This window comes from Protopterus annectens, chromosome 3.part1 (genome assembly GCF_019279795.1).
Source record: "Protopterus annectens isolate FY-2018-M chromosome 3.part1, PAN1.0, whole genome shotgun sequence".
Taxonomy (NCBI): domain Eukaryota; kingdom Metazoa; phylum Chordata; order Ceratodontiformes; family Protopteridae; genus Protopterus; species Protopterus annectens.
The window spans coordinates 732,621,192-732,648,632 of NC_056732.1; the positions used below are offsets into that span (position 1 = coordinate 732,621,192).

At 38.1% G+C, this 27,441-nt stretch overlaps 1 protein-coding gene across 1 annotated transcript in view; it reads left to right on the forward strand.

Moving 5' to 3' along the window:
- Positions 1-27,441, forward strand: part of PKHD1L1 (PKHD1 like 1) — a 1,597,738-nt gene that overhangs the window by 686,422 nt on the left and 883,875 nt on the right. Inside the window, exon 26 of the mRNA XM_044066249.1 lies at positions 15,725-15,940. Coding sequence (XP_043922184.1) covers positions 15,725-15,940 — 216 coding nt within the window. The remainder of the gene's footprint in view (positions 1-15,724; positions 15,941-27,441) is intronic.

Below are 27,441 nucleotides of genomic sequence, written 5' to 3' on the forward strand. Positions count from 1 at the left end.
TTAATGCTGTATTAACTTTCTTTCCATAACAGTAGCATGTTTCATGCTTTCATCTGTATTGAACTGTACCTGGGAATGCTCACTTATATCAAGTCCAGGTCTATGTACACATTCATTGCAGTACACTCTCAATACACTATACCTACTGGCAGTTACTACTGTACTCTTTTTTTAATTAGATTACTATATATGGCAAGATAGATCTGTACTCACTCCACTCTCGGCGCATCCTGACCAGGTGCCCTGCATGGGCCTCCAGGTTGCAAGCCCTTTTCTCTTCAGCTGTAGGGGGAAAACACACCATTATGCATACCTGTCTATCAGATATTCATACTAGAATTTGACAAATCAGTGGTCCCTGTACTTCCAAACTTTTGGGGCATTGTGGTCCTGAGCGTCTTGGATACATTGGGCTTCAGGTCGTCATAATGATGATGCACCTGCTCACCAGTGTGGGGGATGCCAGTTGCAGTTGTGAGGTCATGTTCCAACTGGTCCCATGCCTCTGACTTGTACTCTGAGCCCTGGTACTGATCCTTCAGCAACTGGTCACCGGGGTCTTTCACAAGAAACCCAACCATGACCCTGGACTCCAAAATGCCCTAGTGCTGCACCCAGAACCACTCACCCTGTCCAAGTCCAGCCATAGCTCCTGCAGTGATTAAACTCCAACAGGTTCTGGCTGTATCCCCACATGTTCGGCTTAAATAAGGCTCTTTTCTCACTCTTTGCCACCATTGGACCATTTTTAAAAACGCTAAGTGAAGCTTAGCACTGCACAAACCTGCTAAGCTTAGCTGAGCAGTGCTTAGATAGGGAATGTTTAGCAATGCTTAGTGGTGCGCAAACCTGCTTAGCTGAGCTGAGGACTGCTTAAACTGGGATTGCTTAGCAGTGCCCAAACCAGATAAGCAAAGCTGCATGTTGCTAAGTACTCTTAAAACAGTTGCAAAGTATTGCTTGTCTTGGCTTAGCAATGCATAGCAGAGCTTAGCTATGGGCAAAGCAGAGGTTTTTCAAAGATAAAAAAATTATTGAAAGTAATTGTTCATTAATGATACTTTATTATTATGTGCATCTATTTTATTTTATATCTCCTAAACATATGCATTTCACTACATTATTTGGGAGTGTCACTTTAATGTATTGGACACGTGTGTAACTGGGACTTTTATCCTCAGGTATTCACTGAAAATGGGATTCTGGTCCAGCTAGACTAACCCGGTAAACAAAAGTCAATGTATATATAAAAAAAAAAAATTAAACATTTCCCTATCCCATTTAAAACGTTGAATAGTCTGTATTCAAACAATGCACATACTGCACATGAGGCTGTCACTCTAACCATTCAGCTACCAAGGATATAGTGATTACAGCTATACAGTTCTATATAGCTCTCAGTTATGTTTAAGCACTGCTGAGCACCGCTGCATCAGGCAAACCTGCTTAGCTATGCTTAAACATGACCTTTTTTAACTAATTAAATGCATCCAGTTTCTATTTTTAGATGTCTGGCATGTGTCTATTACTAAGAGCCACTCCACCAAACACACACACACAAAAAATTATTTAAGCACATTTCACTTTATTATTTAAAGGACCAATACGGGCAAACAATGAAAAAAACATATATTTTTTATCTTGCCATGATTTACTGCACTTCCTAAAGCTGCCTGCAGCAAAATACGTGCTCTTTCCTAATTTTATTTATTTATTTGTTTTAGTCTTGTCTGCCCTCATGGGGGCAGACATTGTAATTCCTTTGGAAAGCTAAATCTGTCTCAGTGCACAGGTTGTGAGAACAAATAGCCCTACCATTTGTTGTCAGACTAGACTTCCATTCACTTAGAATGGACCACCTGAAAAAAAATGCCAAGTTTGAGAGTCTGCAGCTCATGTGTCATTGACTGGTATGTGTTGAGTTTTAAAAATGTTGTTCCTATTGATGTACTACACATTCTCTGAAAGAAACTTACAAAAGTGTCAACAAATTACTGAGATAAAAAAGACTTTTCACAAGGAGCAGTTTTGCAAGTTTCAATTCCTGGCCAAGTTACTCCTCCCATCTCCCCTCCTTCAGTGGGCTACAGTCTCACATTTCCAGCTTTACTAGATTCAATTATTTAGTCAACTTTGCATGACAATAGACATCAAAAAAAATCACAGCCTGGTGTGCCACTAAAACTGTTCCCTTATATGTCTCTTCACTTCTGAATAGCATTTCCCCAGGAATAAAAAAATAAAAAAAAAGCACACACAGTCCAGAGTTTGGGCCAGTCTATCCATTTCTTAATGTGCACAGTAAAACATTCAGTTTATAATGTGTTCTGGCTGCTGACATAGTTATCTTTACATAGTTATTCTCTTATAGCATAACCTGAACTTATGGTATTCAATGCCAAGCTTTACAACAGTTCTCAGTTTCTTAACAATGACCTCCCAAGCCTCTGATGTGACCCAGTACTTTGTCAGTATACTGTAAATACATAGATTAATACAAATATTTGTGGACATATGACACGTACAATAATACACACATACCATCATTAAAACAAGATAAATGCAATATAAATCATATCAATATAGTTATGCTTTCTAGTTTATGACCCTGTTTGTCTATGGAAACTTCTTTTTGAATTTATGTTCAAGCAGTTGCATATTTGTTGTATATTATCTTGTTTAATTGTTTCTCAATATTTTAACCACTGTGTATGCTGCATCAATTGTAAAACTCTGATTTTACTCCTTTTATATTTTCTATGCTCTTTGTACAAAATAGCTATGTTTGTATAATTTATTTTTATTATTTTTATAATTGTTTACTATGTATCTGGAGCTTTTCTCCCCCAGCCTCCGCTGAAAATGGTCATCTTGTGTCCAGTCAGACTAACCTGGTAAACAAATGGAAAATAAATAAAAAAATAAAATATACTAAGAAAATCAATCAATATACCAAGAAAAATCTAAAGCTTAAGAAAAAAAAACACAGAAGGAAGGAAAATGTTTCCTTGATGCTGTCATGAAAATCCCACTCACTTAATCAGCTATTATGGGCAAACATATATATATATATATATATATTATAACATATATAATATATTAGGCAAAACAATGTACCCAACATACTAGTCATAGGTGAATCTATAGTCAGGCACACTGATGTCCCACTCACCAGGCTAAACAAGGAGAAGGTTACTGTCAGCTGCCTGTCGTGTGCCAGGATCTGCCACATAACCCATGCACTCAGGTCACTCCACAACAAGTACAAATATGACTCTGTCATTGTCCATGTTGGTGTGAATGACCTGAGACATGCCTCCCTGGACTACATGAAAAGAGACATGGAAGAGCTCTCCAATCTTGTAGCCCAGGGAGGTATGACCCTAGCCCTGAGTAGCATTCTGCCATCGCCCAGAATGATACCGTGGTACAAGGACAAAATGATTGACTTCAACAATTGGCTAAGCTTCTGGTGTCATTCTAAGGGGATCCAGTATCTGTTTGCCTGGGACGACATGGTCGACAGACCATGATGCTTTGCCAGAGATGGCCTGCACCTGTCGCCCATGGGATTCTGGATACTGGCTAAGGCTCTTGCCACCCCTATAGTGCCTTTTTTAGACAAGTTTCAAATGTAACAGGAACAGGCAAGCAAAAACTGAGGGTAATGCTACTCAATGCTAGAAGTCTAAATCTCAAAATGCACTCACTCAAGGCACTCCTTAAAATGGAGAACATTGATACCTGTGCAGTGACTGAGACCTGGTTCAAGGCTCCAAAAGAGCACCCCTGCACTACCAGGCTATAATTCATACCACACTTTTCGGCCACGTAACCTGGACCGAAACATCAAAGGCGGAGGTGTACCCATATTCATTAAGGATATCCACAACTCCAGGCTAATTGCTCAGCATAATGCATCCGAGGTTATCCAAGTGCAACTAACTCTGGACAAAACTGCAATCCAAATTGTAGCTTGCTACAGATACCCCATCATGCCCCAGCATTCCCACTCCTCTTTTCTTGATATACTAGAAAATATTGGCGTTCAAACACCCTAATAATGGGCGATTTCAACTACCCCACCATTAACTGGGAAAGCTACTCATGTACCAAATCCTTTGCTCAATGCTCTCTGGAATTCATAAATTCCAGTGCCCTGAATCAACTTATCCACACCCCCACCAAGGGCAACAATATCCTAGACCTAGTGATTACCAACATGAGTGACCGGTGTTCCACACCCGAAGTCAACTCCTTGCTGGTCAGATCCGACCATAAGCTAATCACCCTAGATATCCACATCCTGCCCCCACCACACATTAAGGAAACCACGGTAAAAAAATTCTCCATAGCCAACTTCATGCTTCTTAAGACAGAAGTGGCGAACTTCATGACACCCATGCAGACGGCCAATACAGTTACGACTGCTGAATCCTACACAAATGCACTCTATAAGCACTTACATGAGTACATGGATCGTGCTATCCCAAACAGAACTAAGAAGCTATCCTCCAAAAAAAGGAAGCCAATCTGGTGGTCCCCTGCCATAAACAAACTGTACAACAGAAGGAAGAAACTGTTGCAAAAGAGAGTAAAATCCCATGAGTGGTGGAGCTCCCTGGTCAGCCTCAGTAAGATGGTAAGATCCCTTATAAGAGCCTCCAAAGCTAGCTATGAAAATAAAATCACCACTGATTCTAAGGACAACCACAAAGCATTCTACAGCTATGTCAAGAATCTCAATGGCAACACCCAGATCTGCTCTGAGTTACAGCACAATGGCATGAAAATTACAGAACCAACTGATACTGCCAACATTCTGGCAGATAGGTTCAGTGCTAACTTTACCACCCTCTCACACCCTAAAGGGCCCATATCTATACAGGAAGAATGCAGAGTCCCTGTAATCACAACTACACAGGTAAAAGCTGCACTCTCTAAAGCCAAAAACACAGCATCCATGGGACTGGACAACATCCCAGGCTGCGTTTTACATGAACTTCAGAATGAAATGGCTCCCCAACTAAGCACCATGTTCAATCATAGCCTCACATCAGGCTTTCTGCCCACTGAATGGCACACAGCAACAGTTATCCCACTCCACAAAGGGGGAGCCACCACTGATCCTGGGAACTATTGTCCTATTAGCCTGATGAGTTTGGTCTGCAAGGCCATGGAACATATCATCGTGGAACTCATAAACAAAGACATTGGTAACCTCCAAACTCTGGACCTCACCCAGTTCTGGTTTGTGAAAGGCAGATCATGCATCCTGAACCTAATCGACTTCTCTGAGGCAGTCGATGAGGCTAAGGTGGTTCACACAGCCTATCTTGACCTCGCCAAGGCTTTTTACACCATCCTCCATTCTGGAATTATAGCTAAACTCACTAAACTAGGTATTAATTCCTATGTCACAAGATGGGTTGCCAACTGACTCACTGACAGAACCCACACTGTAAAAGTTGCAGACTCCAAATCTGACATCAAACCATTGACAAGTGGAGCACCACAGGGTTCAGTCCTGGGACCTCTCCTGTTTGGTATCTACTTCTCTGAAGTACAAGCTAACACAGAAGGCCTCTGGCTAATGAAGTTCGCAGATGACTGCAAACTATGAGCCATAGTAGAGTCCCCAAATGATGTGGACATCCTACAGAAGGGCCTCACTGAGACAGATGCCTGGTGTTAGAGCCATGGCCTCAAGCTCGATGCCAAAAAGTGCATTGTCATCCCCTTTGGTAAAAACTCTGTACCCATGAGCTACCACATAGGTGGTAGTCTACTTGACATCGAATGTGTGATGAGACCTTGGGACCCAGGTGGACAGTAGTCTCTCCTTTGATAATCACATCGCTACAGCAGTCAGGAAGTCCTTCTACATGGCACAACTCATCACAAAAGGGTTTTCATCCAGGAAAAAAAGAGGTCATTGTTCCCCTTTACTTGACACTCATTAGACCCATTATAGAGTACAATGCCCCTTTTGGAATGTACCTCACAAGACATTTGCAGCAGCTGGAAAGGCCGCAGAAGTTCATAGGTTGGTACTAGGCTATCAGCCCTAGGGCCTATACAAGTGCCTCACAAAGAGGATTACTGGCCACAAATAGATGCCCTACACTGACCATCTAAAAAAATTCCAGCTTCACTCCGTAGCATATCGCCTACTCTGAGGTGATTTCTGCCTAACATATAAAGCTATGTCAAACCCAGAGCTGTTGGATATGCTACACCTAAAGAAATCCCGATCCCTCTGAGCTACATGCTCTAGGGACCTAAACCTTGTCACCTCAATAAACAGGACATGCTGGAGAGATAGATTCCTGTCCCAGAGACTTCCCATACTCTGGAACAAGCTACCCATCTATGTCAAGCAAAGTTCCTCATTAGCACTTTTCAAGAAAAATCTTTGAGTGGATGGGAGATAGGAAAATATACCCCAGGAATCACTTCTGTGGCTCTGCTCGACAGTGGCACAGGAAAATAACTTTCTTGGGTGGCATAAGCCAGGGAAACTTGTTGGCTAGGCTTACTTAGGCAGATAGCCTAGTAACTACCTATGAACCTATTATTAGACTAAATACAATATTATGTAGCATTGAAATGTGCTAACATTATAAGGGTGACAGTTCATTATTTACCCATAAAGCAAATGTCAGAGTGGAAAAGTTCAAATAGTGGATAAAGAGGAGGAGGGGAAGAGAAGAAAGAATGAGAAAAAGTATTTGTTAGAAGTAATAATAAGGGTAGATATGGGAGGCAGGAGAAAAAATGAGTAAAAGCAACATTACAAGTAAGAGAAACGAAACCAAGGAAAAGGAATAACATGGACAACAAGAGTGTGTGTGTCTGTGTGTGTGTGTGTGTGTGTGTGTGTGTGTGTGTGTGTGTGTGTGTGTGTGTGTGTGTGTGTGTGTATGGTGTAAAAGAACTATAAAGCAAATCTGCACTGATACCTGCTTGCTGCCCTGCTGAGGGGGACACTTGTGCAAGTGCAGTAGACTGGTTCCAGTAGGAAGGGATGGCAGCATAACTCTCAACATTATAGAACAAGAAATCTGGACAAGGCCATAAATAATAGGAGACAAAGGCCTAAAAATAGGACAATTTATAAATATTGCACTTACAAACTTAGAAAGTTGATAAACAGGTTTTGCATTAGAGCGGATTTTCTTAAGGATATAAAGTCTGAAAATCAAATACCTGTCAACTTTCTGACTTCAGTGTTCAGTGATATGCCAATGATTTGACAGAAAACTGCAATTTTATGAAAAACAGACAAAAAATCTGGACTTTCTGCAAAAATCTGTACTGTTGAGAGATATGGATGGGAGTCTTGAACCAACACTCATCAATCATTTTCATTTGTTTGCCAAAGCCATTACAGCAGTGTTTTGCAGAGAGGTGGGAAAAGCCTTAAATTTGACTGGTATGTTGTGTGGGTGTGGGTAGCTGTGTTTGTGGAAGGTGGAGGTGTGCCTTTGTAAATGTGGTGCGAATGTTATGGATTATGAAATTAAGAGATTGAGTAAAATTGTGTTCAGTGAGGTCCCTAGCAATTTCATCACTGCTTGATTCAGGCATATAGATTCCCCTGTGTTTGTCAGTACCATGTTTGAGTGCATTGTTTTGGAGTGTAGTTTCACTGCTACAGCTGCTGCTACTCTTTCAATACAAGTACCTGCTTTGGAAGTTTCTCCAGGAGTATGTTGCTGAAAGGATGAGAGACATGCTACAGGTATACAACTAAGACAAACTGGATAAAGCAATAGTAAGAACAAGTATTAGGTCACATCAGAGGCTTGGGAGGTCATTGTTAAACTGAGAACTGTTGTAAAATTTATCATTAAATACCATAAGTTCAGGTTATACTATAAGAGAATAACTATGTAAAGATAACCATGTCAGCAGCCAAAATGCAGTATAAGTTGAATATTTTACTGTGCACATTTTAAATGGATAGACTGGCCTAAACTCTGGACTGATGTGTTTGCTTTTTTTTAATTTCTGGGAAATGCTATTCAGAAGTGAAGAGACTTAGAGACATACAAGGGAACAGATTTAGTGTCACACCAGGCTGTTAATTTTTTTTATGTCTATTGTCATGCAAAGCTGACTAAATAGTTGAATCTAGTAAAGCTAGAAATGTGAGACTGTAACCCATTGAAGGAGGGGAGATGGGAGGAGTAACCTGGCCAGGAACTGAAACTTGCAAAACTGCTCCTTGTGAAAAGTCTTTTTTATCTCAGTAATTTGTTGGCACTTTTGCAAGTTTCTTTCAGAGAATGTGTAGTACATCAGTAGAAACACGAGCTGCAGACTCACAAACTTGGCAGTTTTTTTCAGGTGTTCCATTCTAAGAGAATGGAAGTCTAGTCTGACAACAAATGGTAGGGCTATTTGTTCTCAGTCTGTGCATTATGGGACAGATTTAGCTTTCCAAAGAAATCACGATGTCTGCCCCCATGAGGGCAGAAAAGAGTAAAAACAAAATAAAATTAGGAATGAGTACTTATTTTGCTGCAGGCAGCTTTGGGAGGTGTAGTAAATCATGGTCCAGATAAAAAATATATGTTTTCTTCATCATTTGCCTGTAGTGGTCCTTTAAGTGTCATCCAGCACTTTCACAGTGCAGGGGGTGTTTTACTCATCTGCGGACACTGTAACACGTCCCCTACACAGATTCTGTAACTGTGTTACACCGCTGTCTCTCAGCAGCACACTTTTATTAATATACAAGGTGCACTGCTGACGGGGAGCTGTAGACATGTCCACAGTACACTCTGTGTAGGCCTTGCACTATTGCTGCATGGAGTTTATTAAATCTGGGGGGTAATACTATACGCAGACATTACAGCTATCACAGGTTCCTCAAAACCCTTTATTTTCATGTAAGTAAATGAGGACTGCAGTCAATAAATAAAGCCAGGCATTATACTTTAATATTTAGTGTCAAAAAACATGTTGTGAGAAAACTTCTTGCTGTATGTCTGAGTCCTGAATTTTTGAGCAAAGAAGAGGTATGCACTCTCCGTCTTGCTCAGTTGCTCTCTCTCCCCTTATCTTTCTGCTCTCTCACATATACTCACACATAAACACACATAATTGTATTACCTTTTTTCCATCTCACTAGAGAAAGCAAAATGTTTTTTGCTAACTGACTTTTTTATTACTGTATTTATTTATTTTTTAGCAAGCATAAAAATGGCAGTCATTGACCTTTTCAGTCCGTGTTTCATGGCAGCTTAATATGCAGCCATGTAGATATGGACTTGTTTTTTACCAGGCGATATCTGTACATTACTACCCTCCCGTAGGTTAATTATTTTATATCTTGTTCATTATCTATGTAACTTTAAAATATTTTCCTCCACTTTTTGTTTATAAGCAACTTATGATTCATAATTCATTTGTACGTATTTTGCTCAGTCTGAACCTGCAATTTATCCAAATGGATCAGCATTCTGCACTGGTTAGCAAAAGGTAGCTAACTAACTAACTTACTGACTGACTGACTGACTGACTAACTAGCGAACCTATTTAAGGTGTTATTTTACTTCTGCCCTAGTAGGATGGACCACATACTTATAATGAAATATCTAATATGATTAAAAAGTTTATATTATAAGTGAGAAAAATGCAGCCTGTTACTAGCCATCTGTGCTGATCATCTACATCCTACCAACTTCTCAGAGAAGTAGGATTGTCAAAAGTTGCCTTTTCAGCTTCCATTCTATCTCTGGTATCATTGCTGTCTGGACAGTGTTGTGCATGCACTGAGGCCTTCTAGGCAATTTTATGTAACTGCAAATTTCACCAACCCACTTTCCTCTTTACAATATTATTATTATTTACAACATCATTTTATCTCTATAAATAAAGTTGGACTGGCTTCTTATACCTTACCACAGCAACTTCTAGTGATTGTAGTCTCTTGGACAATGTACTTAGCAGTTTGTTCACTTCAGAAATGTCTCATTTTATTTATATTTGTATGTATTTATTTGTTCATTGAGTAATTATGCTGATCTGAAGGCCATTTTAAAATCTATCTATATCAATCTATATAGATATTTCCGTGTTTTGTTTACCTCTGCTGATTTACAGAGATTATCCAACTGGACATTACCCCTTTTCAGTGGAGGCCCAGAGAGAAAAGCTCCATTTACAAGATCTGTAACAATTTGACAACAATAATCTGAGTAACAAGGCAATGGCATTTTAAGAAATTACAATTTATTACGTAGATAGTAAGCCAGAAAGTCAGAGATCTACCACTAAGAAATGATAATGAGCCAGCCTGTTTGAAGGTAACACCAAATTAGGAGAAGTGGTACAGACTGAGGAAGCATTATGAGCATGGATTAGATAATGACACAGATCAGTAACTGTACGTTTGATAATAAGATGTGCAGGGTGACTTATTTGGGGAGAGAATAAAAACAAAAACAATGCAACATATGCCGACTATGAGGAATTTCATTGGAGAGTACAGGTGAAAAAAGAGCCCTCAGAGTTGCAGTCATTCTTAGAATGAGTTAAGCCAAGTAAAGTGAAAAGGCAGTCTAAAAAGACAACAAACTGCAGAGATTTAAAACATGAGGTACAAACTTTAGTGAGCTAGGTGTCTACCCTTATACAAAGCACTGGTAAGAATGCATCTAGGGTAGTATGTGTAGTTCTGGAGGCCATGTTAGGAAAAAGCAATAAGTCTGGTAGGAAAGCAGAGGTATAGCTAGCTATTCCTTTGCCCGAAACCCACCCCCTGATCTGGCAGCTGCTACCATTTATGCTACACAAAGAGTTTTCAGTTCTGACTGCAAAAGCAATACTGACATCTGAAAGCTGGTAATGCACTGAAGATATGGAATAATACATCCTTTCATTTTTGACTGCAATTATATAGAATGAATGTAATGCACTGAAGACCAACTGGGATCTACTGATCATGCCTCCTAACAATTTGCTTTACCATAGTTATGCATTTGTAGAAAAGGTGCACAGGAGGCCAACTAAGATGATAACCTATAAATCCAAATTACTGTTTTTCTGAAAACCTCAAAACTCCTCTATTTGTTCTCTTAATTTGAACGTCTCCTTAAACTCTTACCACAGAGTTTTTTTTTTTAATTACAACTCAGGTCTATAAAATTACTAGACTCCTTATAGCTAAAACAAAAGTCATTGTATCAAAGAACATACTTAATCCTAAACTGGAATGTTACTTACCTATTCTTTTCCTTGGAAACTCTGATAATACTACATCCATACACAACATTTTGTTGTAGATTTGCTGTTTTGCCATATGATGGTTGTTTTTACTCATTTTTATAAGGTTGAATCTGCAAACAAGTGCTGTATCATGAAAAGAGCTTCCTTCTTTCTGTGCTTATCAATCTATAACTTCTGTTTGAAAGCTTTTGTTCTCCACTTGTGCATAAACTAGAGCCACTAAATCCTCCATACTTCTTAGATCTTAAACTTGCGGGGTTCAATCATTATATCACCCACCCTTCTGTCTACCTGTAAATCTCCAAAGGTGCCTTCACCACCCACCCTCACCATTGTCTGTCACTTGTTGTCTTCCTAAGTAATAAACACCTCATTTCTTCTAGTGAAGCTCTAACTTCCAATGGCTACATCCTGAGCTTTTTGACAAAATCAGGTTATGCTATCATATTTCAACAAATGTTCAAATATCTGGAACCATATAGTATCTAAAACAGTGTAAATAGCAAACTCATCTGCACAAACAAGTTTTTACAGTGGTAGTATTCATTAGATTCTAAGTCTTAAACTAGATGTTATAAGTCAAGGTAGTACTTTTGTAGCAGTAAACGACTTACAATATCTCAGCAACAATTTAAAACATGAGGTACAAACTTTAGTGAGCTAGGTGTCTGCCCTTATACAAAGCGCTGGTAAGAATGCATCTAGGGTAGTATGTGTAGTTCTGGAGGCCATGTTAGGAAAAAGCAATAAGTCTGGAAGAAAAGCAGAGGTATAGCTAGCTATTCCTTTGCCCGAAACCCACCCCCTGATCTGGCAGCTGCTACCATTTATGCTACACAAAGAGTTTTCAGTTCTGACTGCAAAAGCAATACTGACATCTGAAAGCTGGTAATGCACTGAAGATATGGAATAATACATCCTTTCATTTTTGACTGCAATTATATAGAATGAATGTAATGCACTGAAGACCAACTGGGATCTACTGATCATGCCTCCTAACAATTTGCTTTACCATAGTTATGCATTTGTAGAAAAGGTGCACAGAAGGCCAACTAAGATGATAACCTATAAATCCAAATTACTGTTTTTCTGAAAACCTCAAAACTCCTCTATTTGTTCTCTTAATTTGAACCTCTCCTTAAACTCTTACCACAGAGTTTTTTTTTTAATTACAACTCAGGTCTATAAAATTACTAGACTCCTTATAGCTAAAACAAAAGTCATTGTATCAAAGAACATACTTAATCCTAAACTGGAATGTTACTTACCTATTCTTTTCCTTGGAAACTCTGATAATACTACATCCATACACAACATTTTGTTGTAGATTTGCTGTTTTGCCATATGATGGTTGTTTTTACTCATTTTTATAAGGTTGAATCTGCAAACAATTGCTGTATCATGAAAAGAGCTTCCTCCTTTCTGTGCTTATCAATCTATAACTTCTGTTTGAAAGCTTTTGTTCTCCACTTGTGCATAAACTACAGCCACTAAATCCTCCACACTTCTTAGATCTTAAACTTGCAGGGTTCAATCATTATATCACCCACCCTTCTGTCTACCTGTAAATCTCCAAAGGTGCCTTCACCACCCACCCTCACCATTGTCTGACACTTGTTGTCTTCCTAAGTAATAAACAACTCATTCCTTCTAGTGAAGCTCTAACTTCCAATGGCTACATCCTGAGCTTTTTGACAAAATCAGGTTATGCTATCATATTTCAAAAAATGTTCAAATATCTGGAACCATATAGTATCTAAAACAGTGTAAATAGCAAACTCATCTGCACAAACAAGTTTTTACAGTGGTAGTATTCATTAAATTCTAAGTCTTAAACTAGATGTTATAAGTCAAGGTAGTACTTTTGTAGCAGTAAACGACTTACAATATCTCAGCAACCACTCAAGTAACACACATGCTATCAGCTGCATTTTGTTCATCTAGCTGAGAGATTTCATATCAGTATAAGCGTTTTTTTCAGTGGCACTTTGTTGTGCAGATATTTAGAGAAACATGGAATTTGTGGCAGTATATATAAATAAATATTGTAAATCCAATATATAATACTTCTTTAGCTCCACTAGGCACATACCTATTAGAGCAGTCGAATTCCTATCATGTAAGCTTTAAAATGATGTACTTCAGTAATTTGTACATAGCATGGCTTTGCAATTCTTAATGTTAACTATGAAAAGGCAACATTTCACTCAGTAGGATGTAACTAGAAAAACACCTGAAGGCATTGCTAGGCTTTAATGAGTTAACACATGTTTCTACTTTTATGTATGCACTCTTTAAACAGTATTTTGATACCATCATATGCAATTTTTTTTTAATTTTATTCCTCATAGTTTTCCTGTCTCCGTCCTTTAAGGCATTCTGTAACATATTTTAGCATCTCTTGTTACTTATGTAAACAGCAAACCACTGCAAGACACTTGGGCACTGTCACTTTACTCTAAAAACAGACTTCAAGCTTCTCAGAAAAGGTCCAGTACATGAAAACAGTGAAATGGGTGGGGGTTCGAAAGACATGCGTAAATGGGCGTGCCTTCGTTGTAGGTTGAATGTCGAGCTAGCACCTCGGCGTTCATAAAAAAAAAAAAATCTACTGCCAGTCATTATTGGACCGGAGTTCCACTGTGGCGACCCCTAACCGGGAAAAAGCCGAAAGACAAACAACAGCAACAACAACATGAAAACAGTGAAATCTGAATTGAGTTGTGGTAAAAATGAAAAATAAAAACTGTTACTACTTAACAGGGCTTTGCCAGTATATACATACAACCCATTGACACACACTTTAAATAATCAACTCCAATCATGTAACAAAACAAATCCACTCACATTTTAACACATCTGTATATTAAATTAAGCAGCATCCTAATGCATAAATAAAAATTCAACCAATGACATAAAGTGAAGAAAGCTCACATTAGTTGCAAGATTTTACATAAATATATGCATCAGCTTTCTCAAAAAACTTTGTATATATTTGTCATGTAGAAATAAGCTTACATCCAGTAAACATTGCAATAATAAGTGTCCTTTAAACCTGGTGTGAAAAGAGATACATTGCAAATAAAAATTCAATGATTAATATTAATCTGGTAAAGCACACTTCTTTTTGATATCAGAAAACATTCTTGTGGTTTCTGCTATAGTATCCACATACTTTTTGTCATGCATATGAAATGGTATTATAGATGAGGTATGACTTTTACATTATTAGTTTAGGTTAACTCACTAGTCAGGAGGTTATTTACTAGTAACTAATTGTTAATTTTATACAACACAACTTTCATGACTGGTTACTTACTGCATTACAACTTGAAGTTTGAGCTGCAATGTTTAAAAAAAAGAATGTTTTAATGACTTCATACATAAATGTACATGCATGAACAAGTATGAAGGACTTGTTATACCTGAACTAAATTTCACTTGGGACTCGTTAACCCACATAACAGTGAAATTTAAAAATAGAGCTGTAGTAGTAGGAAGTCAATAAACTGGATGTCAAACTCAAATAACTATAACAACTGTATGAGGACCATCACACTTAGCCGATGGCCACAGCCTCAAAATCAAAAAGAAACATGTCAATGCAGCTAGAAATGTAGTGTGACAGCTTCCATCACCTAGAATTTTACACTGATGTTTGACACCCAAGGGATGTGAGTTTGAAATCCCTGCACTAAACGATAGTCAGGCCTTCAGATTTTTCATAAGATATTTTTATGTCCAAAAAGCAGGAAAGAACCTTTAGAGAGAGAAAGAGAGAGAGAAGAAGAGGAGAGTTATATAATGCTTTGAGTAAAATTTGAGTGGCCCAGTGGTCTGTGATACTTTTCAGTTCTAGAGACTTCGGTTTTATCCTGGTATTACACTGCAGTTGTCTTTTTGGCTTGTTCTCCCTGTGTTTGCTCAGATTTTCTCCTAGTATTCCTTATTCTCCTTCCACCTTTCAAAGAAATACTCCTTAGCTTAATTCTCTGCTCTTGTTTATCCCTCAAGTTTTTACTGTACAGATTTTTTCCCAGGTTGTTCTGTAAAAAAGACTTTGACTTAGTGTGAGATGTACAGTTACCTATTTATATAAACACATGGATCAATAATGTGAGCAATATAAGAGGTCATTAAGAGAAACAACCCAGGGATAAGGCAAAATAAATCATTCTGATTGTGAAAGAGTGGAAAAACAAAAAGTGTTAGTAGCTGCAGTAAAAAATAAAAAGGAAGTCTATCTGACTTGTCAGATGAGGACCAATAAAACTGTAAAAAAGATAAAAAAACAAATCCATTAATAAAGAGCACAGATAAATATGCTGATGAGCTTATCTAATCAGACATTAGTAATCCAGTCTAATTAGACATTAGTAATCCATTGAAGTTAACAGAAGAACTGTGCTGCTAAGTATATCAGTCAGAGAAATGGGAAGCTTTAAAAAAGCAGAACTAATAATTATCTGCTGATTTTCTTCTTAAGGCTTTCATAATTTGCACCTGTGTCTGTCTGTACATTCTAGGTATAAACCTGAGAAGACCTGGTGCGCTGGCAAACAGAGGCATTTTTATCAGACAGCTTGATGTGCAGCAAAGGACAACGGCAGCAAACTCATCCCTTCCAAACCAGTATGAAATAACTATGTCTACTTACAACTGTGGCTGCAACATCCCACTGTTGGCTGTGGAGTTTACACAGGTGGGTTTGAAAAGAAATAGATCTTTTTTCCTTACACTATGTTTTCAGACAGATCTGTACATACAAATTTTCAGAACTTGTCATGCTCATTACACTGTAACTTACTTCTGTTGTGATTAATAACATGATACTCATGAAACTGGAAGAAAAGCTCTAGACCATAACTTCATTGTTTTCCTGTACTTGGATTAATAGATCTGTTAATATATATACAAATAAGACATAGGACTTACTAGGCTTATGGGGATACATATGCTACATTTGAAGAGTACCTCACAGTACCTGGGCAATAATACATTTGCCATGTACATCCACAAGTACGTCATTGCATCTAAAGCTTTCTTGAGTCTTCTTCTTCTTTTGGCTTTTCCCGGTTAGGGGTCGCCACAGCGGATCAGCTGTCTGCTCATGATTGGCAGTGGAGTTTTACGGTGTCAAATTGCCAGCCTGGTGCCCAACCTTCCACAAAAGGCACACACACACACACACACACACACACACACACACACACACACACACACACACACACACACACACACCATGGCCACCCTATCTAAAGCTTTCTTGAGTAAAAATGCGAATATTATGTAGCTTGAGCAAGACAATAAAATGCTTTAGTGTAAAATAATAGTCTTAACTTATCTACATTGTTGTTTTCTTGAGGATTTTCATAGGAATTGATCCTATGTCAAAACAGTGGAAAATGATGATGGGGCAAATTCAGAAAGGTTACTGAGAGGTGTGCATAACACCATATCCATGTGCTCTCCTCTGGAAATGACTGCAATAAAGCATTTACACAGCTGAGCAATTAATTAATTTCTTGGCCGTGTTAAGTAATATAGCTGTTCACTGTTGCTTGTGTTTATGAACATGCCCAAAAGTTAATGTTCAGCCATCACAGTAAAGGTAAGTGCCAGGGAATTTAACAGACAGGTAGTGTTAGGGGATGTTTGTGTGTTTATATGTGGGGCTGCATATGTGAGTATTTATCTACCTGAGAGGTTACAGTAGGGGTCAGTGAGGGGGGTAAGTTAGGTTTGTGTGTGTTTGTGTGTGTTTATTAATGTGTGAGAGTATGTGTGTGTGTGTGTGTGTGTGTGTGTGTGTGTGTGTGTGTGTGTGTGTGTGTGTGTGTGTGTGTGTGTGTGGAGTGGGGCTGTCATACCTCCACATTCATATAAGCTAACAATCAATCTTGCAATATTGAGGGGGAGACACTAGACAGGGATACTTTTCCTATCATGCCTTAAAAGTATTTGGAAAAACTATATATATTTACAATTTGAAAAATGTAGGCCAGGGGGACAACATTAGGTATGAGGGATACTTATATTGTGCATTAAAAGCGCTTAAAAAAAAAGGTTTGCAGCATGACAGAAGTGTATCAGGGACAGGAAGCATTAGACACCATGGATAGTCTTCATGCCATGCCTTAAATATACCTAGGAAAAAGAAAACAAAGCAAGTTTTCAGCATGAAATGTGTGGGTCATGGGAATATTACATACCAGGGATATGTTTCATAGCATGCATTAAAGGCACTTGGAAAAAATTATGTTTGTAGCATGAATGATGTTAGTCAGGGGCAACATTAGATAAAGTATATTATGCCATTAAGGCACATAAAGAACTGAAGTTCTGCAGTTACCTGTGCAACCACTAGAGCCAAAGTATAATTCTACATATTTTATCTGAAGTCTTTACATGAAAAAAAATAAATAAATAAGTAAAATGTGGGGAAAAGTTTCAAACCCTGCATCTGTTACAGAGAATGCAGCTCACCAAATCAGAGCCTTAACCTTATATACTAAGCATACCTCTCAACCTCCTAGAGCAAGAAATCTGGGCAAAGCCATAAATAAAAGTGGGTCAAAGCCCAAAAAATAGGGACAATTTTTAAGTATAGGCTAACAAACTTAGAAAGTTGATAGAATAACAGTTTTTGCATTAGCATGAATATTCTAAAGGGTATGAAGTCTGAAATTAAAATGTCAGTTATTATTTTCTATTTTCAGTCTTTAAAGATTTACCACTATTTTGCCAGAAAACCACAATTTTATGCAAAATGGACCAAAAATATGAGACAAAACTCTGGGCATTCTGTGAAAATCTGTACAGTTGAGAGGTATGAATTACTAAATGAGAAGTTGTATAGCAGTTTTTTTAATTTTTTTTTTACTTTATAAGTATGAAACTCTGATGTCTGGCAGTATTAACTGCTTACAATAGTCCATGAGTTATCAGGCATACAGCGGTAAAAGAGGCAACAGCTGGGGCATCCTGTAAACTCCTGTAAAATCAGAGACAGTTAAGAGGAATAGAGATGTATCCATATTGGAGGAGGCTTCGGGACAAAGGTGGGAAGAACACCAGGTGACATCAGCGAGACCTTTTGAACTAGAAGGTAGACTGGCTTACAAAGTTAATAGAGCAACAGCTCTAGTATCGCAATGCACTTTATGGACACTAAGATGAATGAAACTCTAATACCTGACATCATTGACTGACTGTTAGGATCCATGATTTATAAGGGCAGGGGTGAAAACATAAAAAAAGACATCTGGGATGTTCTGTCAACTCGGGGACAGGTAAGAGGTATGTGGTGTGCCTGTGTGTGTATGTTTGAAAGCATGTGTGTGTGTGTGTGTGTGTGTGTGTGTGTGTGTGTGTGTGTGTGTGTGTGTGTGTGTGTAATAGTGAATGGGGGTGTCTGTGTCAACGTAATATATGGGCCACCTGTGTTAACTACCACAAGGAAGTGCTGATTACTACTAGCGGTAGTTAAGTGCAATTCAGAAACTTGCAAATCTTCCTGTAATGAGCTTTTACTTTGTTGATGCTAACATAGGTTCATAGGTTGGTACTAGGCTATCAGCCCTAGGGCCTATACAAGCCTAGCTATAACAATTCCCTGGCTATTTCTTCCCACACTATTTACTTCCCTGGACCCTTGTCTAGCAGGGCGACTGAAGTGATCCCAGGGGTGAATTTCCTTTCTCCCATCCAATCATCAAGATTCCTTTTGAAGAGGGCCAAAGAGGCGCTCTGCTTGACAAGTATGGGCAGTCTATTCCAGAGTTTGGGGAGTCTCTGAGTCAGGAACCTATCCCTCCAGCATGTTTTGTTTATTGTGATGACAAGGTTTAGATCCCTGGAGAGTGTAGCTCTGAGGGATTGGGATTTCTTTAAGTGTAGCATGTCCAACAGCTCTGGGTTTGACATGGCCTTGTATGTTAAGCAGAGATCGCCACGGAGTAGATGATATGTGACAGAGTATAGCTGGAGTTTTTTGAGGCGGTCAGCATAAGGCATTTGCTTTAGGCCTGTGATTCTTTTAGTGAGGTATTTCTGCAGCCTTTCCAGTTGTTGCAGATGTCTCGAGAGGTACATACCAAATGGAGTGTTGTATTCTATAATGGGTCTAATGAGGGATGAATACAGTGGGACAGTGACCTCCTTTTTTCTGGATGAAAAACCCTTAGTGATGAGGCATGCCATATAGAAGGATTTCCTGACTGTTGTGGCGATGTGGTTATTGAAGGTGAGACCACTGTCCACTTGTGTCCCTAAGTCTCTTATCACACTTTCAGTGTTTAGTGTACTGCTACCTATGTGGTAATTCACGGGTACATGTTTTTTCCCAAAGGGGATAAGTATACATTTCTTGGCATTGAGTTTGAGCCCATGGCTCTGGCACCAAGCATCTGTTTCTGTAAGGCCCTTTTGTAGAGTATCCACATCATTTGGGAATTCAATAATGGCTCCCAGTTTGCAGTCATCTGCAAACTTTGTTAGCCAGAGTCCCTTAGTGTTGGCCTGTACTTCAGAGAAGTAGATGCCAAACAAGAGAGGTCCCAGGACTAAACCCTGAGGTACTTCACTTGTCACTTGTCTGGAGCTGGATTTTGAGTCAGCTACTTTTACAATGTGGGTTCTGTCAGTAAGCCAGTTGGCAACCCATTGAGTGATGTAGGGATTAATGCCCAGCTTAGTAAGTTTATCTATGATTCCAGAATGGGGAATGGTGTCAAAGGCCTTGGCGAGGTCCAGATAGGCTGTGTGGACTGCCTTACCCTCATCCATGGCTCTGGAGACTGATTCAAAGAAGTCACTCAGGTTCAGGAGACAAGATCGGCCCTTCACGAACCCAAACTGGGTGGGGTCCAGTGTTTTAAGGTTGCCAATGTCTTTGTTTATAAGTTCAGTGATAATACGTTCCATGGCCTTGCAGATCAGGCTCGTCAGACTGTTGGGGCGGTAGTTCCTGGGATCCAACGTGGATCCCCCTTTGTGGAGTGGGATAACTGTAGCTGTGCGCCACTCAGTGCGCACGAAGCCTGAGGTGAGGGTATGATTAAACATGACACTTAGATGAGGTGCCAGTTCATTTTGTAGTTCATGTAGTACACAGTCTGGGATGTCATCTGGTCCCATGAATGCTGTATTCCTAGCTTTGGAGAGTGCGTTTTTTACCTGTGTGGCCATTATTACCAGAATTTGGCAATCTTCCGGTATTGAGATTGGCCATTTAGGGGGTGAGAGGGGGATGAAGTTGGCACTGAGTCGATCTGCCAGGATATTGGCAATATCCTTGGGATCAGTATATTTAATGCCATTCTGTTGTAGCTCAGAGCAGATCTGAGCATTGCCATTTAGATTCTTGACATAGTTATAGAATGCCTTGTGGTTGTCTTTGGAATCTTTGGCTCTGAACACAAACTGCTGCACTGTGTAAATAACCTAATTTTGCAACAGCTCTTACCACCAGCACAGGGGTTCTTTCTGAATCCAATGGAGTTTTACTAGCATCCAATTATGAAATAGAAAGTAGCAGTTTAGGTTTTTTTCCTTGTGAATATATTTATCCATAGATACTAAACACACCAATCTTTGTGTACTACCTGAGTAATTACAACACTGTCATTGCGCCATTCTATCTCATAGTAATTTTTCTTTAATGTGTGTCAGTTTTTCAGTTGCACAGTCACCATTTGTGAAGGCACTGTTCAGTTTATTGTGATTACTTAACATTTCTGATCAGTATGTTCAAAGCATTGAACTCTATAGCTCAAATCATCACCCCAAGTTTAAACTATCCATTCCTTTACAAATATCTGTAATTTATATTGGAATTTCTAAACTTCCATTACGTAAGGGTACTATCCCAACTGATTCTTATTTTATAAGTTAAACAATAATGTCCAACAAGGTGGGCAATATAAGAAAACAATGGACTGCCAGGCTGCTGTGAAGCCTAACTATATAGGTATTGGATCTCCCTCCCCAGAAGAAACAAATGAAGGAAGCGTCTACTGGAGAGACCAAATATGAGTTGTCTTCAGTCAAGTTATTTTCTGTTATGGAGATTATCTTACACAACAGTACTATATTTCCACCCTGTTTGTTGCACAGTAATTCTTTACAGATGGGAAGAACTGCACATCATACACCCTTGGACTGCTTAGGGAATAAGCCAGCATGTCCCAGAGGAATATTGCAGCAAAATCTCCTTCTAAGCTGGAGAGGTACAATTATTTGTAATTATTGCTGAAAACATAGACTGAGATGTAGAACCTAGCTTCCCAGATACCGCACAGTGGAACACCATAATATTGGTTTGGAAGAATGAACCCTGATAAGTTCTAAAAAACTAACATTCAGAATTATATTACAAGAAAATAAAGTGACAGTTCATTTTCAGAAGTCTTCGGTTTATTTCATGAATGAGAGAACAAAAAGCTGAGAAGTCGGTTTAATTTGGTCAAGAAGATGTATCACACAAAATATCTCCTTTGATCCATAAAATATGAATTCATTTACCTGACTTCTGTGAGAGAATGTACATTTCAGGAAGCTGGAATTCTTAATTCATTGCAATGTCAGACATGGTCTGGAGTGTTTCAGTGGTTAAGATCTGTTTCCAACAATTCCAACATCCAGAATTAATTTTAGACCTTTGATCAGTGTCTTTGTAAAGTTTGTATGTTATCCCTGTGTCTGCATATTTTTTTCTAGTACTAGTTTCCTTGCCAAAACATGTAAGTTGATTGGCTACCACTACTGTAAGCTGTCCATATACTGTATTATCTATGACCCTAAGGACTGGGTCATGGCTGAGAAGGATCCAAGATGACTGATCACCTACTCAGTTAAATTAATAAAATTAACTTGTATAAGGAACACATCAAGGCCTACCATCTTTCCACTTCAAGGAACTGACAACTCTAGCCCTGAAAACAAGAAGAGTGCTATTATTTTACTACTTCCAAGGGGGTACCATTACCTTATTAAATAATTTAGAGATTTCAAAAAGAAAACTCTTTTGGCAGTACCCAGAATATTGGCATCAGTTTCCTTAATATACTCCAAGGTCTAGAAAGCAAAATTCAGATAAAATCTGCTCCTTTATTTCGTTATTCCTTCAAAAAATAAGCAATCTCATAATATGTGCTATTTTAACTATCTATATATTTCCAAGGCAGGATCTGTAAGAAAACTAAGGATGGATACTAAAACTCCCCGGAAGCACATTGATACATTCAAGAAAATATAATATTTCACAAACTTAACAATGACCACTATGCACTACTAATAAGCTGTAAATAAAATGTAAGGGGAATTAGAAAAGCAAACATACTGTTAAGTCTTATGACACAAACTTTTTCCGTGAGTGACAATTCAGTCAGCTAATCATGGATGAGTGCTTACTGATGATAGAATTATTAGCTAAGAACAATCCATCTTAGATGATCAATACCTATGTGGAAAGAAAACAAAAAACAAATCAGAATAGTAGTTAAAATGCAGAAATAGGCAGCTAATCACAATGTCACTCTGCAAATCTGGCTGAATGATTCAAAAGACAATAAAGACTCCCTTTAAAATAAAAATGCAGTTTAATTCTCACTGGAATTAGTGTTTTCATCCTCTTTAACAGGACTTCTTCAGATTCAATTAAAACAAGATGTCCAACTTCCTTTTATAGTTTCTAGAACCAGGAAATTACATCATACTTCTCTAAAAACACTTCCTGTGGCAAAGGATAAAATCAAAGATAAAAAAAAATTTACAACAATGAAAGCTTTCCTTATAAAACCCATAAGATACTTGAAGTGGAATATTACAAAAAAAAAATAAAATAAACATGAAAATTAATTATAAGAAATCACTTTCAAAAGAAACACTTTATATCCTAGCCTCTAATACTGACTTTAGTGCAATAAAATCAAGTCCTGGGGGGTTGCAAGCATTTAATTTTAACTGCCAAGAAACGTCTTTTTCTTCTAATAAAAACTTACAATTGCCACCCCTCAGGTTAATGTGTACCTTTTCCAAAATGGCAAATCTGAATGTATTGTGTTGTTACTTTCCATGTGCCTGTACAAAGTATTCTTCCTGTTTTGTTTCCTAATTTCATAGTAGTGCTTTTAAATTCTGTTTTTTTGGAACCTGTCTGTTTTCCCGACATAAAATGCCAGACAGGTGGAGCACCTGGCCAAATAAACTACACCCTTTGTACTACAGTTCTCATACTGAAAGATGACCTTAGTCTGATTCATATTTTTTAGCTGTATTTCTCTTTTGACATATATGTATTCACACTGATTACAACATCCATACTTCTTGGTCCCCTTGTCTCCTGCATACTTTCTTTTATTCTTACTGTCCACTAAGTTAGCCTTAATATTCCTACCTGTTTTATATACAAACATTGGGCTATTTCCGAGGAATTTATAAAGTTTGGTGTCACTCCTTAGTATATTCCAGTTCTTTGTTATCACATATTTTACCATAGAAGAATAAGGGCAATATTTCAAAACCATAGCCCTACTAAAATTATGTTCAGATGTATTTTCATGTACAGGAGTAAAATCCATGCCCAGTAAGGGTTTGTACAAAGTTCTCCATTTAGACAAAGGGTAGTTAATGGTCTCTCTAATAAGTTTTTGGGGGTACCCCCTTTTCCAAAAACATACTACCTACTGTATCTAGTTCTTTAACCACTTCAGTATAGTCACATGTCATTCCTGCTGCCCTAATACATTGTCCTTTAAGTATGCTTTTTTTTCTGTGCATAGGGATGACAGCTATTAAATTCCAAGTAAGAATTACTAAAGGTGGGCTTACAGTGGATGTTGGATTTAAAACCTCTATCAGTGTGTGAAATGTAACAATCTAAGTAAGCTAAACCTTCCAAATCATAAGTATGAGTGAACTTAAAATAGGAACATCTGTTGTTAAGGTATATAACAAACTTCTCTATATCCTCAGTTTCTGCTTCCCATAAAATCAAAACATCATCAAGGAAGCGTACATACAGTTTGAGATTCTTTTTGTATGTACTGTTGAATACATGTTGGTGTTCCCATTCAGTTAAAACTAAATTTACAAATATGGGGGCACAAGAGGCCGCCTTAGTAACCCCTTTTATTTGCTTAAATTATTCACCCTCATAAAAGATAAAATTATTTTCTAATACAATAGTCATGAATTCTAATGTAGTCAATATCTTGTCATTGTCTAAATTGGAGTGCTTAACCATTGATTGGTGAAATAATTCCAACCCCTCATCTTTGGGTATGGAATAAATAAGTCCACCACATTAATGGTAACAAATTTTAAATCTTTATTCCAAAGTTCATGTTTCAATCTCCCTAAAAAATCCCATGAGTCTCTGAGTATGTGGGGATATTGTTGTATGTGTGTTTTAACCAATTATCCACCACTACACCAAAAGGGAATGTTTTGGACTTACTCCCGGAGACTATCAGTCGGAACGGGGGATGTAAAATGTCTTTTACACTACTACTACAGAACTACTATGAAATTAGGAAACAAAACAGGAAGAATACTTTGTACAGGTACATGATAAGTAACAACATCTGTAATACATTCACATTTGCCATTTTGGAAAGGGTACATATTAAACTGAGGGGTGGCAATTGTAAGTTATTATTAGAAGAAAAATAAGTTTTTGGCAGTTAAAATTAAATGCTTGCAACCCCTCAGGACTTAATGATTTTATTTTGCTAAAGGCAGTATTAGAGGCTAGGATATAAAGTGTTTCTTTTGAAAATGATTTTTTAGAATTCATTTTCATGTTTATTTTATGTTTTTTGTAATATTCCACTTCATGTATCTTATGGTTTTTATAAGGGAAGCTTTCATTGTTGTAAATTATTTTTTTATCTTTGATTTTATTCTTTGCCACAGGAAGTGTTTTTAGAGAAGTATGATGTCATTTCCTGGTTCTAGAAACTATAAAAGGAAGTTGGCCATCTTGTTTTAATTGCATCATTAGAAGTCCTGTTAAACAGGATGAAAGCACTAATTACAAATTCTAAGTGAGAATTAAACTGCTTTTTTATTTTAAAGGGAGTCTTTATTGTCTTTTGAATCATTCAGCCAGATTTGCAGAATGACATTGTGATTACCTATGTGGAAAGATTTACCAGAGAAACATAAATTGAACAAAATATCACAACTTGTCACTAACTGTTCTGCGTCCTCTTAATAACTCTTGCATCTGTAGCTATAACAAAATAAAACATCTTTCACCCCAAAATATTTTGCAATCTATAATATGAATCAGTGGCTGTAAAAATTCATGCTGGTATCTTAGCCAACAAGATTTTTATATCACCCTTTTATTACAAAACAATCTTATAACTGCTCAGAGCTGGAGTTTTTAATTGGAATCTATAAATAATTTTAGCTTAGTCTGCGATAATAGTGCTTTATTCTTCTGCCAGATGTTCTCCTGTAGCCAGACACTCATTTAAAATCTGTAATTAATGGTATGCATTTAAATATATGATTATTTCTTTGTGATGACTAACAAATGCATAGGTAAGCCTCATTTTGAGAACATAAATGCCTGCTCACTGGACAGTAAAATGGATGACCTAAGGCTGGAACTCTACAGCAAAAATAAGGGGAGAAATTGCTGTTTATTGATGATGACTGAGATGTGGCTGCATAGCAAGATCAGTGATAGTGCTGTTAGCTTAGAAGGTCTTGCACTCTTTCCTGCAAACAGGCGTCAAGCTTTGTGTGCAAAGGCCAAGGGAGGTGGAGTCTGCATCTATGTGAATGAAAGATGGTGTAAGAATTGTGAGATTGTTCAGTCACATTGCTCTGATAATCTAGAGTTCCAGTCCTTAAAATGCAGACCCTTTTATGTACCTAGAGAGGTGAATGGAATATATGTAACAGTGGTATAAATTACTCCAATGCAATCAGCACTGAGGCCCTGTGCAATTTGTATAACTATCTGTGGGCTGCAGAGGAAAATCTCTGACTTTACAAATGTGTTTGTTTGTAATTTTAATCAAGCAGATATGAGAGGTGCTACCCCACTACTATCAATTTGTAGATTTTCTACAAGAGGTGCAAACATTCTGGACAAGGCATATTCCAACATCAAAGGTGCCTACAGAGCAATACAACAACCTAACTTAAGAAGCTCTGACCATCTAACCATCATGCTTCTACCAGCCTACAAACCTGCTCTGATCAGAGAAAAGTCCACAGTTAACAGATTAGGGTCTGGCATGAGGGGGCTTTGGAATGTCTTCAAGACTGTTTTGATAGTACCTGCTGGGACATTTTCAAAGAGACAGCAACGTCAGATGAACAGGTAAACATAGATGATTACACAGAGGCAGTAATAGCTTACATCACTAAGTATGTTGATGATTTATCTGACATCAAAAGCATCACAATCAGAGCAAACCAAAATCATGGCTTAACAACAATGTCTGTGATCTCCTGAAGGCAAGAAATGTAGCACTGAGGGCCAAGAACAAGAAGGATCTCAAAGAAGTGAGAGCAAATCTAAAAAGGGGCATTAAGGAAGTCAAGAGGGAATAAGGAAAGAAATGACATAGTTTGCAGGCATGAGGGACACCAGCAGTCTCTGGCAAGAGATACAACAGATTACTGACTATAAAACCAGGTCAGCTCAGTGTGAAGACAACATTGAATTCCTGGACAGGTTGAACTCCTTGTTTGGCAGATTTGAAGAGAAGAACAATGTGGCTGCTACAAGGCTACCTACTGACCAGGAGGAGGGGGTGCTCAGCCTTAACTCCAATGAAGTGAGATCTCAGCTTAAGAAAGTAACCCCCAGGAAGGCTGCTGGTCCTGATAAAATAATGGGCAAAGTACTTAAAGGCTGTGCAGACCAACTATGCTCAGTTCTAACTGATATTTTCAACACCTCCCTTATTCTTGGTAAAGTTCCCTCTTGCTTCAAGGTGACGAATATCCCCCTCTCTACCCAAAAAGCTATTCTTGCCTGCCTGGATGACTACAGACAAGTTGCTCTAACTTCAAATGTCACAAAATGTTTTGAGAGGCTATTTAAAAGGCATCTGTTGGTTAACCTTCCATCCACTTTGACCCTCTACAGTCACTTATTGAGCTAACAGATCCTCTGTGGATGCAATTTCAATGACACTCTACTTCTCACTTGATCACCTGGAGGGAAGAAACAAC